Source organism: Podarcis pityusensis (assembly GCF_964106645.2).
Source record: "Podarcis pityusensis genome assembly, chromosome: 6".
NCBI classification, from domain to species: Eukaryota; Metazoa; Chordata; class Lepidosauria; order Squamata; family Lacertidae; genus Podarcis; species Podarcis pityusensis.
Window position 1 is genome coordinate 42,137,744 of NC_138030.1, and position 12,076 is coordinate 42,149,819.

Here is a 12,076-nt window from a genome sequence, read left to right on the forward strand (position 1 = left end):
TTATTTCATTGAAAGACCTTGTTGCCAGCCCCTTTAACCTGGCCTTTAACCTGTTCGGGGGCGGGGGATGAGCTTGGGAAAATCCCTGGTCACAAGCATGATGCCTGACACAGTGTGTGGGAAAACAGAGTTTATTTATTTACCCTGGTAACTGCCCACAGAGGTAGAAGGTTGCCTTGACCAAAAAGAGGGCAATTCATTACCCCTTTTTCAAAAGGCAGTCTAAAGCGGCAAACCAAACTGGGAACAAGTCCCACTGAATTCCATAGAAATTATTTCTGAGTAGACATGGTTAGGATTATACTATATTGTTAAGGTCTGAGTGCATGACCAGTTCCTTTTAGTTCACATACAAACTTGTATGCTTCTGCCCACCCCATAGCATTTGGCACCTGAAGCAGCTGCCTCACTCTGCCTAATGATAGGGCCATCACTGCTGCAAAGCACTTCTAAGAATTTTTTTGAGGCAGAAATGCTGGGCCAGGCCCATATTTATTTATTTATTTCACTTATATCCCACCCACCATAGGACTCAAGGTAGCATACACAGGGCACTGATCTGACTCAGATGTTCTCAAGGGGCAAAGTGGCTTCATCAGCTACCTCTGTATCATCGAGTAAGAGAGGATAGCAAGAGATCTATACAGTTATCTACCTTCCCCCCTGCTTAATACAGCTCAGAGTACTCCCTACCACCACCACAAAAATAGATACTCCATATTCTGTGAAATAGTAAAGGTAAAGGGACCCCTGACCATTAGGTCCAGTCGTGGCCGACTCTGGGGTTGCGGCACTCATCTTGCTTTATTGGCCGAGGGAGCCTGCGTACAGCTTCCAGGTTATGAGGCCAGCATGACTAAGCTGCTTCTGGCAAACCAGAGCAGCGCATGGAAATGCTGTTTACCTTCCCGCTGGAGCGTTACCTATTTATCTACTTGCACTTTGACGTGCTTTCGAACTGCTAGGTTGGCAGGAGCAGGGACTGAGCAACGGGAGCTCACCCCATCGCGGGGATTCGAACTGCCGACCTTCTGATTGGCAAGTCCTAGGCTTTGTGGTTTAACCCACAGTGCCACCCGCATCCCTCTGAGAAATAGTACAGGCCTGTTAATTTCAATTTTCACTATTGCTTTAGTAATTGCAAGTGTTCACTGGAGTCCACCTGCTAAGGATCAGGAACATAAAATATTTTCTAAGAAATGCTATTAAATAAAAAGAGCAAGACTGACCTACTTAGGGGTATGTTTAAATTTGTTCCACAATAATAAGCGGGATCTTGATTTCCTCATTGAGCTACGTACGCTGTGCTAATCATGGAAGAGAGTGAGTCCTCATACGCACGCCTTCATGGGCTCTGGCCAAGCTGCCCTTTGCCAGGAAGTGAGGTCAAGCTTAGCATCCCAAAGGCACTCCCCCCCCATCAGCAAAATTTATTACTCCTTCCCTACCAATCAGTACTGAGCAGAAACTCAAGTTCGGCACAGCAACTTTTTCTATAAAAGCCCAATGGACGTGGGTTCTCTTTGTATACAACACCAGAGTGAAGGCTCTGCTATCCAAAGCAGCAGTAGGATGCCGTGGTCCTGGGTCTTTGCAGTGGTTTGCTGCTTCTTGTGCTTTTCCGGTGATGCCTTCCAAAGGTAATGTGCCTTCTCTTTTCAAGTCAAGTCAAGTCAAGGCCTAGTCTTGGGAGAACTGCCTGCTTCCCAGCGCACGATGAATGCATAGGCTAAGTACCTGATGCAGCAGGGTCAAGGACAAATCAGAATTCCCTGATGAGGTGTATGTAGCTACTGTGCTGGGATTGATGTTAGCATTCACATGTTTTTCCTCCAGCCCATTTTGTATTATATGTGACTGGTGGCAGGTGGGAAGCTGTACTTACGTAGGAGAGAATAGACCACCATGGTGTACTTCAAATTGGGGGAAGGTAGAATTGAAGAAGTTGAAGGCATGGGTGAAGATATAATAAGAAACGAGTCAAAAGGCAGAGTTGGGGAGCAAGAGTATGGATAAAGCCTGTTAAGGCTGTGTAAACACTATATACCTTGTTTTTCGCTTTATAAGATGCATCAGACCACAAGATGCACCTAGTTTTTGGAGAAGAAAAACAAGAAAAAAATTATTCTGAATCTCAGAAGCCAGAACAGCAAGAGGGATCGCTGAGCAGTGAAAGCAGCAATCCCTCTTGCTGTTCTGGCTTCTGAGATAGCTGCGCAGCCTGCATTCGCTCCATAAGATGCACACACATTTCCCCTTACTTTTTAGGAGGGAAAAAGTGAGTCTTATAGAGGAAAAAATACGGTACCTTTATTGTACAGTGCTACCTCGGGTTAAGAACTTAATTCGTTCTGGAGGTCTGTTCTTAACCTGAAACTGTTCTTAACCTGAGGTACCACTTTAGCTAATGGGGCCTCCTGCTACCGCCGCACGATTTCTGTTCTCATCCTGAAGCAAAGTTCTTAACCCAAGGTACTATTCTGGGTTAGCAGAGTCTGTAACCTGAAGCGTCTGTAACTTGAAGCATCTCTAACCTGAGGTACCACTGTACATTTGAAGCCCCTTCTTTCCCTCAAAGAATTCTGGGCACTTGTTAAGGGTTGCTGGGAATTGTAACTCTTTGAGGTATAAACTCCTTTAATCCCAATACTATGGAAACGCCCTTTGATTTGATGAGTGGGTTATATGTAAAAGGAATAAAAAAAGTGGACACAGAAATAGTAAGAACTGGTAACAAACTGTCCGGTGGAAAGGTTGCAAAAAACAAAGTCTAGACTGTGGTGAGGGGACAGATTGTATGGTGATGTTTTCACCAGAGAAGATAAAGAAAGAAGAAGAGGGTGGAGGCAGTACAACTTTGGACATACAGATTGGCATAAATCACCTCAGCAGAGAAGTGAACAGCTGAATTTGGGAGACAAGCCTGCAATAAGCACATCCTTTCCTTTAAGCTGCTACTTAAAATTCAGTGCTGCATATTGAGTTCCACTGAGAAATCAAGGCAGGTCTCCAGAAAATTGTGATTAGGCTTTGTTGCCTAATGTGGACTAAATTTAAACAAGCGTCAGCAAAGCTGTTTTGGAGGGGCGGAAGGTAGAGGAACACATGTCCGTCCCCCCCCATACTTTTGAGATTGAAACTGTGACCTTTCAAATGCAAAGCATGTTCTCTACCCCTGAGCTATGCCATTTCCCCCCTAATCAATGAAAGGGTCTCATAAGAGAACAACTGCTTTTCCCTCCCCATTTCTGGAAAGGTGCTAATAATGACATATCCTAGGTCCCTGCTTCTACATAACAATACACTTTCCCAATAGCTATGCCACAGCAGCACTGCAGAAATTTAAATCTGGATGGCAGCCCCAAAATCAAGGCGGACCATTGAAGTAAATCGCTGCAGGTGAAGGAATCCTAGGAACCCTTATAAAGATAAAGCGAAACATTGATGTCTGTCCTCAGTGTGGTAACCTGAAACAGAAGCATATTCTTTGTGGCTATTATTGTGCAAAGGTTAAACGGGAGACAATTGCCATAAGGAAAGAAATATGGGCACAGGAGGGAGGACCACATAAGGCTCCACCCATAGAGACTGTTGTACTGTATGAGGGAGAGAAAGCTAGAGATGAAGATGAAGGCAAGCGGATCATAGAAAGAACAAGGAAGCGCCCATCTTTGTTCACACAGGACTGATTATGTAACACAGTGGAATATTTGGTCACAAAATCCTTGCACTCGCAGAGTAAAAATAGCTGAAAAAATGCTACTGATAACACTTACCCCAGAAAGGGTAAATTTTAATTGTATTTTTTAATTTGCCATTGTAGTACAGCATCACTGCTGTACTTTAAATGTTACAAAGAAGATTCTAAGGGAAGAAGCGACTGCATTTGGTAATTGTACTTTTGGAAATTACCTGGATGGCTAATTTAGCTTCTGTAAACTTAGCTGATTTTGTCATTGTATTAAAGTTGGTTAAGCAAAGTCAATCATTTGCAGGAGCAGATTCTTACGGCATCTATTTGGTCATATTACACTGTACTGTGTATTGGGGGGGGGGGGAACCATGGATTTAAACTGCATTTGTAAATGAAGCATATTCAGCAATCTGCCAAGTCTGGTTAACCATTGTAGACAGTAGTGGGATTGTGAGAGAGGGTGCAGCCAAGCAGGTATGGGAGTCCCTGTGATATAAAAGGAAGGAGTGGTTGGTCCTCAGGAATAGAAAAACAAGTTGTAGAGCAACAAATGCAAATAATGATGGGGAAGCATTGTGTAGGTGGGTGGCAATAAAGAATTATGCTTATGTAACAAACATGAAGCATCCTTCCCTTAATATTGGAAAAATAATAATTTTTAAAACATCCAAAATGTAAGGACCACAAATTTATGCAGGTTTGAAGCTGTGGACAACAATATGCAAGACTAAAGAACATGCTTCAAAAACTGCTAAATGACTTTTAAATAAAATTGTGTGATTCTATTCTCTCTCTCTTTAAAGCTAGATTAAAACTAGAGGAAAATTACTTGCTGACAGTCCATTGCAAGCATTTACTGCCATCTAGAGCAAGTGAGAGGTATCTTCCAAGCCAAGGCAGCTGTCATCTGTGAATCAAGGCTGCTTCCCCCTTGCAGCAAAGTCTGAAAGTGGCCTCAAACAAACTGTATTTCCTCACCAGCATGACTTTAGTTCTTGCAGCAGTTTATTCAGCTCACTGTGGGGTGGAAGTGGGAGAGGCATTCTGGATATCCCAGAGAAAACACAACAGCATTAGAAGAGCTGGTTCAGACTAAAGAGCCTTCTAATCCAACACTGCATTCTCACAGTGGCCACCCAAGTTTTATAATTCCTTTCTTAACACCTTTCAGGATTCCGCTTAAGAAAATGCCCTCAATCAGGGAGACCCTGCAGAAGATGGGGATGGAAGTGTCTGATGGCTTCCCTTCAATGGAGCACAGTCAATACCATCTTGGCGAAGCGCTTCATAATGTGACAGCACCTACCACCCTCACAAACTACAGAGATGTGAGTGTTTGATGATGCCCCTTGAGCAAGCGAGTCAGCAGATCAGGGGAGCCCAAGAATCTTTGTAGAGATATTTATGGAACGTGATGCGATGGAGGGCCCTTCCACCTGTCCTTTTAAACCATGCATCCATTATGATTTGTGCTTATGATGGCAACAGGGTGGTTTTGCACGATCCTGCATTCCTCACTGCGTACACCTGCAAAGGTGGTTTTTTTTTGGGGGGGGTGGATGCACTGCTTCATCTCCCATCAGTGCAGGTCCTGTAACTTTCTGCAAAAATGCTGTAGTTTTTATAGTACAAATCTTTCAGGATTGTTTGTGTGTTGCACTTTTGTGGTGCTGTAGAACATTGCTTGCAGATTTGTTATAAGTTACTGAGCAGCTTTTAAATGTTATAAATAAATAAAATGAGAGTGTTCCCCTCCAGATGCTATAATAGCATTTGGAACACATCACAATACAACTAAGAAAGCAGAACAATGTGTAGTTGGTGCAGCATCAGTCTACCACTCATACATTATTATAGCATCAATGATATGTTGCCAAATGCAGTCTGGATGGGCACTAAGATTTAGGAATCAGCAGCACCCACTATTTATTTGTATTGCAACATGTCTTTCAGACGCAGTATTTTGGTGAAATCAGCATTGGCACGCCAGCCCAGATCTTCAAAGTCATTTTTGACACAGGGTCGGCCAACCTTTGGGTGCCATCCCACCAGTGCTCCCCACTGTACAGCGCCTGTGGTAAGTGATAGTGAGTACCATGCATACTCAGAGAAACACATGCCAACAATATAGTATGGAAATGCCTGGATTCATGGTTTTTTCCCCATTCGAATGCATGGTAATTAAAACATTTGTTCATCGTGGAGTATGATCTGTTTCTGGTGCACCAATTAATATAACCTTAGTGTCTTTCTTTCCTATTAGCTTCCCACGCCCGCTACGACTCCTCCAAATCAAGTACATACAGGCCAAATGGAACTCAAATTGCAATCCAATATGGGAAAGGACACGTCAAGGGTTTCCTTAGCCAGGACATTGTGACAGTAAGTACTACAACGGGGTAGAAGGCTCCTTTCTTTCCACTCATATGCCTTCTTGCTTCTGAAGGAGGGGAACTGGCGCAAAGCTTTCCTCTATCCTGGCAGACACAAGGCCATTCACAGGCCTGGATTCTTCTATACCAAATCACTGGTTGAAGGCTATGACCTCTTGCACTCAATCAAGGAGAATCCCCATAGTCTGGACCAGCCTTCCCCAGGTTGATGCGCTTCAGATGTTTTGGGCTACAACTCCCATCAGCCCCAGCCAGCAAGGACAACGATCAGGAATGATGGGGATTGTAGTCTGAAACATCTGGCAGGGGGAACCAGATTGGGAAAGGCTAGAGCAGACTACCATGTGTCACTTCAACCACTAGATCAGGGATAGGGGACCTGCAGCTGACCTGCCAGGTGTTGTTGTACTGTCACTCCCATCATCCCTGACGAGCCTTGCTGGCTGCAGCAGATGGGAAGCAGAGTTCAACAATATATTGAAAGATTTGGCATTCAGCACTGTCACACTCTCCAAGTTATCTGAATGATGAGAAACTCCAGGGGCACAGTTCATTATAATTTGGAAGGAAGTCACAGGAGGCTGGTGAAGTTTTACAAAATTTATCTTTATTTACAAATATGCAGGTTGAACATTGGGGAAGAAAAACCCATGCCTGCTTTGCTCCTTAGCAAAGGTAACCTTTCTTTTCCTTGTTTCTTCTATCCAGGTTGCTGGCATTCCTGTTTTCCAGGTGTTTGCAGAAGCCACAGCACTCACTAACAAACCTTTCAACTATGCCCAGTTTGACGGAGTGCTTGGTATGGGGTATCCCAGTCAAGCCATTGATGGTGTTACCCCAGTGTTTGACAAGATCATGTCTGAACAGATTCTGACGTCAGAAGTGTTCTCTGTCTACTACAGCAGGTGATGGTTGTTTGGAAGAGCCTATGTGCCAGATAACTGGGAGCATAGGTGGTCTGGACAAATCCTTCACAAGGAACCAAAAACTCATTATCTAGTTCAGGCATCCCCAACCTTCAGCCCTCCAGATGTTTTGGACTACAATTCCCATCATCCCTGACCACTGGTCCTGTTAGCCAGGGATCATGGGAGTTGTAGGCCAAAACATCTGGAGGGCCGCAGGTTGGGGATGCCTGATCTAGCTGAAGCATGTTTTCAGTGGTAGAGTACATGCTGCTTTCCAGGTTCAATTCCTAGGACCTCCCATGTTCAATCAGGGGCATAAGAAGGCCCTATCTCCATTTCTTTGTGGCAGAGGGTGTGGCCTGAGGGCCACACACAGAGAGGCTACTGGGCCTTGATGTACAAACATTGGGGTTGCTCTTCTTTGCCTGGAAAGCTTAGTTTCCATTCACGCAGAGTTCAACATTGGCCCATCACTGCACCACTCTGAGTATCACTCCCCTCGCCACATTCTCAAGCACAAGAACACTCTCCTCACATTACTACCTATGCATGTTTTTTTGCTCCTGCCAACAAGAATCTAATCGACAGAACCTGAGGTATATCATGCCAAGTGTATCAGGTACAAGAGTGGGCAGGAAGGAGAAAGTGACTGCTTGTGATTTCTGTCCTAGGAATTCTGCGCTGAACACTGGGGGAGAAATCATCCTGGGAGGCAGTGACCCATCTTACTACACGGGGGACTTCCACTATCTCAGCATCAGCCGGGAAGGCTATTGGCACATTGATCTTAAAGGGTGAGGGATGCTGCTTTTTACTGCTCCAAGTAATTCACAAAAACTCCATCGTCGTGTGACAATCCAATAAACACTCCATTTATCAAACTTGGGTTCCTTTTTAAAAACAACAACAACAACAACAATCCTTATTGAGCTTTAAAATTGTACAAAACATATCCCCCCCCCCCCAAATATCCTTTCAAAATGAAAACAAGGACTTTAAAAGCATTAAGGAAGAGAAGGGAAAGGGTATGTGGAGGCATTTTCATACACCAGTTTATCCTTTCCTTAAATCAATATATAATGCAGCTGTAAAATCTACATTGCCTGGAATGTATAATTTTATTTATTTGTCTTTTTATGTATTCAGCGCTACATTAACACATTCATGGCCATAATATCACAAAAAATAGTCAAATAAACTTTCACAGGTGTGCTTGGTCTCTAGGGCTGCGGAACCCATTGCCCTCTAGATGTTGCTAGACTACAACTCCTATCATCACTGGTCTTTGGCCATGCTGGCTGATGGGTGTTGGTAGTCCAACAACATCTGCAGCGCCATAGATAACTCCATATATTAGCACATACATCCTATAGGTTACTTATCTTCTCTAGCTGTCAGAATGGCTGCTTCACTGCAAGGGCGAGGGTGGGTAGGGCATAAGGGTTTGTCTGAAACATGAAAGGCTCTTTTGCTTTCTCCACAGGGTTTCTGTTGGGGGCGAGCTGCTGTTCTGTCACGAAGGCTGCACGGCATCTGTAGATACCGGGACTTCCTATATCACGGGCCCAGCTAGTTCAGTGTCTATTCTGATGAAAGCCATAGGAGCTACTTTGTTTGAAGAGAAAGATGTAAGCATACTGAAAGGTCTCCTCCAAAAGCTTATCCTCTCTTGCAGTAGGTAGACAAAGAAATGACAGGTCAAAAAAGTCATGAGGAAAAACAGCAGTGGAACCTGAAGCCTGGTTGCTTTTCATGCATGCAAACACTCCCTTGGTGCCCTTGAATGCTGTTTTGTTTTGTTAAAAAGTGAAGCGCTGGGTCTCATATCTTAGTAAAAGTGCCATGCATGCCAGCACAAAATGGCTGCCATAGGTAGCAAAAGAAGACATGACAGTACTCGATGCCTGAGACTCCCATTACAGTAAAAACACTTGATTACAGGTGCAATTGTCAAGTCTGAAACTAGGAACCTTAGCACTGCCCCTTCTCCTTGTAAGTAATTTGCTGGTCTTCTCAAAAGTTGAAGAATATAGACAGTATGGATTTGGAGGCTGCTTTTGCTTACATGAAACCTAGATTGAAATCTAGGCATGAGGGAGATACTCCGATGGATATTAGATGGGCTTGGTCTTCAACTCTTGCCTGAAGTACTTTGCCCCACAGTTTTGAGTACAGGACCTAAAAGTTTCATTTTCCTATTAACTCCTTTCTCCTCTCACAGTATATCATCGAATGCAAGAAAATTCATTTGCTGCCTGATATCTCCTTCCATTTTGGAGAGAGAGCCTACATACTTAGTGGCTCCGCCTACGTCCTCCAGGTAAGATGCTGGGCAAGATTTGCAATAAACAGGAAAGGTGGAGGGCAGCTAGGAAATAGAGGAGTTGGGGTAGAAAAAAATTCCAGGGGAAAATTTTTGAGGTCTGATACTTTGAGCAATGGTGCAACAATAATAGGCACAGTGGAAAACAGGAGTGCCTGGCGTGCTCTGGTCCATGGGGTCACGAAGAGTCGGACACAACTCTTTTGTGTTTTGAGACTACAATTCCCATCACCCCTGACCACTGGTCCTGCTATCTAGGGATCATGGGAGTTGTAAGCCAAAAACATTTGGAGGGCCGAGGTTGAGGAAGCCTGATCTAAGGCAATAAAACTGTCTCACTGACTCACTTCCCTGCTTGGTTGTGCCATTCTCTCTGCAGCATTCTGAATATGGTCAAGAGTTCTGCACCGTGGCATTCTCAGGTTTTGATATTCCTCCTCCACTGGGCCCTCTCTGGATTCTGGGTGCTAGTTTCATCGGAGAGTACTACACCGAATTTGACCGGCAGAACAACCGAATTGGCTTTGCCACATCCCTCTGACACGGAAGAGTCCTGTTTCAGAGATTACTAACTTTTGAGAAGAAACTGCATAAACTGTGAAAGAGAACAGCGTAATAATATATTGTTTTCAATAACAAAAAGAGCTTGTGTCAATATGTATGCAAAGCCCTCCAATTATTCTGCTGCATTGCTAAAAGCTATAAAACAGTAACATCAAGAATCACATAATCCCTGGATTTCAATGTCCTCTTCCTATATTGTCAACTGAAGTCAGATAGCTGAAAGTTCTGCTTCCTATCTTAAAACTAGGACAGCTGAAATCTTTCCACCTTAAATTATAACCTGTAGAATTCCCTTTCCTGCTTAGAGGAAGTGACTGGGAAGTGTCCGTCTTCTGTGGTTACTTATTTCCCTTCACTTTTGTAGTTACTGACCTCCATACAAAAAGCCGTCCTTGTTGTGAGAGGGACAAGTCCTACTTGTTTTCAAGTGAAATACGATCAGGCTAGATATGGAAATGATAGCTAATGAACAAACGTGAGGAAAAACACAGTGTAAGAGAAAATGAAGGTCCCATGCAACACATCTGAACAATCCTGAAGCAGGGTTCATCTGGCAGTCTGGGTTTCTCCCAAAGAATCTTGGGAATTACAGTCTTGTGGAGCTCCTGAAACTATATCTTCCACTGAATGGGAAACATGACAGGATAGAACTGCCCTAGTTTAAGAAGTATAGTACAAAATCCTTATATGACACCCATTCTGATGTGGTAATTTTTTGCATTAACATTGCATGTCTGTAAGTGATTGCATAAAGCAAACTGAAGAACAGAATCTTCCATTTCATTTCACTCACTTAGTATATCTATATCCTGCCTTTCTTCTGTCATGGAATTCAAGATGACATATATGGCATTTCCAGGCATTTTCCACCCAGATACTTGCTAGACTCTCTACACCAGGGGTTGTCAACCTGGTCCCTACCGCCCACTAGTGGGCGTTTCAGGATTCTAGGTGGGCGGTAGGGGGTTCTACAGCACAAGTGGAATCCTCCTTCCATTGAGCACTGGTGAGAGGTAAGGAAATTTGTATTAGTGGGCAGAAGGTATAAAAAGGTTGACTACCCCTGCTCTACACTGACCTAACCTGCTTACCATCAGCCCTCAGACCATTCCGTTAGAAATCAAGCTAACGTTCTAATTTTGTCCATGGCCTAACTGTTGAAGGTATCGACTTAGGATGTCGTCAACTTTTTGAAGTCAATAGCAAGTGCATTAAAACAATGCATAGGGTAGAGAAAGTGGATATAGACAGGGACAGCCCGTCCAGTTTTGCCACCTGAGGTGAAACAGGAATTGCTATCTCCTGTCTGACAGCACACCACGATCCCACCGCTTCTGCACCCCGCATCCCACCCCTGCCACCACTAGAACACCCTGGCTCTCATGGAACTTGATGATAGCTTGGGCATTCCACAAAGCATTGCCACTCGGCTTCTCCTCTCAGGCTCAGGGAAACCAAGCAACAACGTGGGATGCAGGAACACCCTAGCTCTCGCCAAATCCAGAAGGAGTCAGGGCTTTTGCATGCCATTGCTGCTCATCTGCTCCACCTCAGGGGTGAGAAAGACAAGTGTCACTGCCATGTGACAGAATGCCTCCCTCTCACCAGTGAGAGGGAGGTATTCTGGCATCAACGGCAACAGTTGGGCAAGCAGAGCACTGCCTCTTGCGCTTTCACCACCTGAAGTGAGAGCTTCACCTTGCTTCATGAGCAGGCCAGTTCTGGATATACAGATGTTTTTCTCCTCTCTACAATACTAGAATTCAGGACCATCCAATGACACTAAATGAATAAGAGTCAGGGCAGTCGGGCAACAGAGAGTACTTCTTCACACAGCACATAGTTTAACTATGGAATTCACTTCCAGAAGAGGCAGTGGTGGCCACCAACTTGGATGGCTTTAAAAGAAGATTAGAAAAATTCATGGAGGATAAGGCTATCAATGGCTAAGATGGCCATGTTCAAACTTCATAGTCAGAAGCCGCATGCCTCTGAAAGGCAGCTGCTGGGAATCACGGGTGGGGAGAGTGCTGCTGCTTGTGGGTTCCCCATGGGCATCTGCTTGGCCACTGTGAAAACAGATGGACCTCAGGCTGGATCCAGTAGGCTCTGATGTTCTCAGAGCCCTCCCCCTCTGATCCTAGGTGTGAAATATTACCATTACACCTTGTAGCCATTACAGCCTTATCCTCCA

General features: G+C 44.3%; 1 protein-coding gene across 1 annotated transcript; it reads left to right on the forward strand.

Annotated features, from left to right (window-relative positions):
* Nucleotides 1-1,195: 1,195 nt before the first annotated feature.
* On the forward strand, nt 1,196-9,859 carry REN (renin; the record flags this gene model as incomplete). Its single annotated transcript, XM_081010108.1, has 9 exons — nt 1,196-1,640; nt 4,866-5,022; nt 5,648-5,771; nt 5,958-6,076; nt 6,796-6,992; nt 7,667-7,789; nt 8,479-8,623; nt 9,217-9,315; nt 9,698-9,859. The coding sequence occupies exons 1-9, from the start codon at nt 1,507-1,509 to the stop codon at nt 9,857-9,859; spliced, it is 1,260 nt and encodes a 419-aa protein (XP_080866234.1). The 5' UTR covers nt 1,196-1,506.
* Between the last annotated feature and the right edge of the window lie 2,217 nt (nt 9,860-12,076).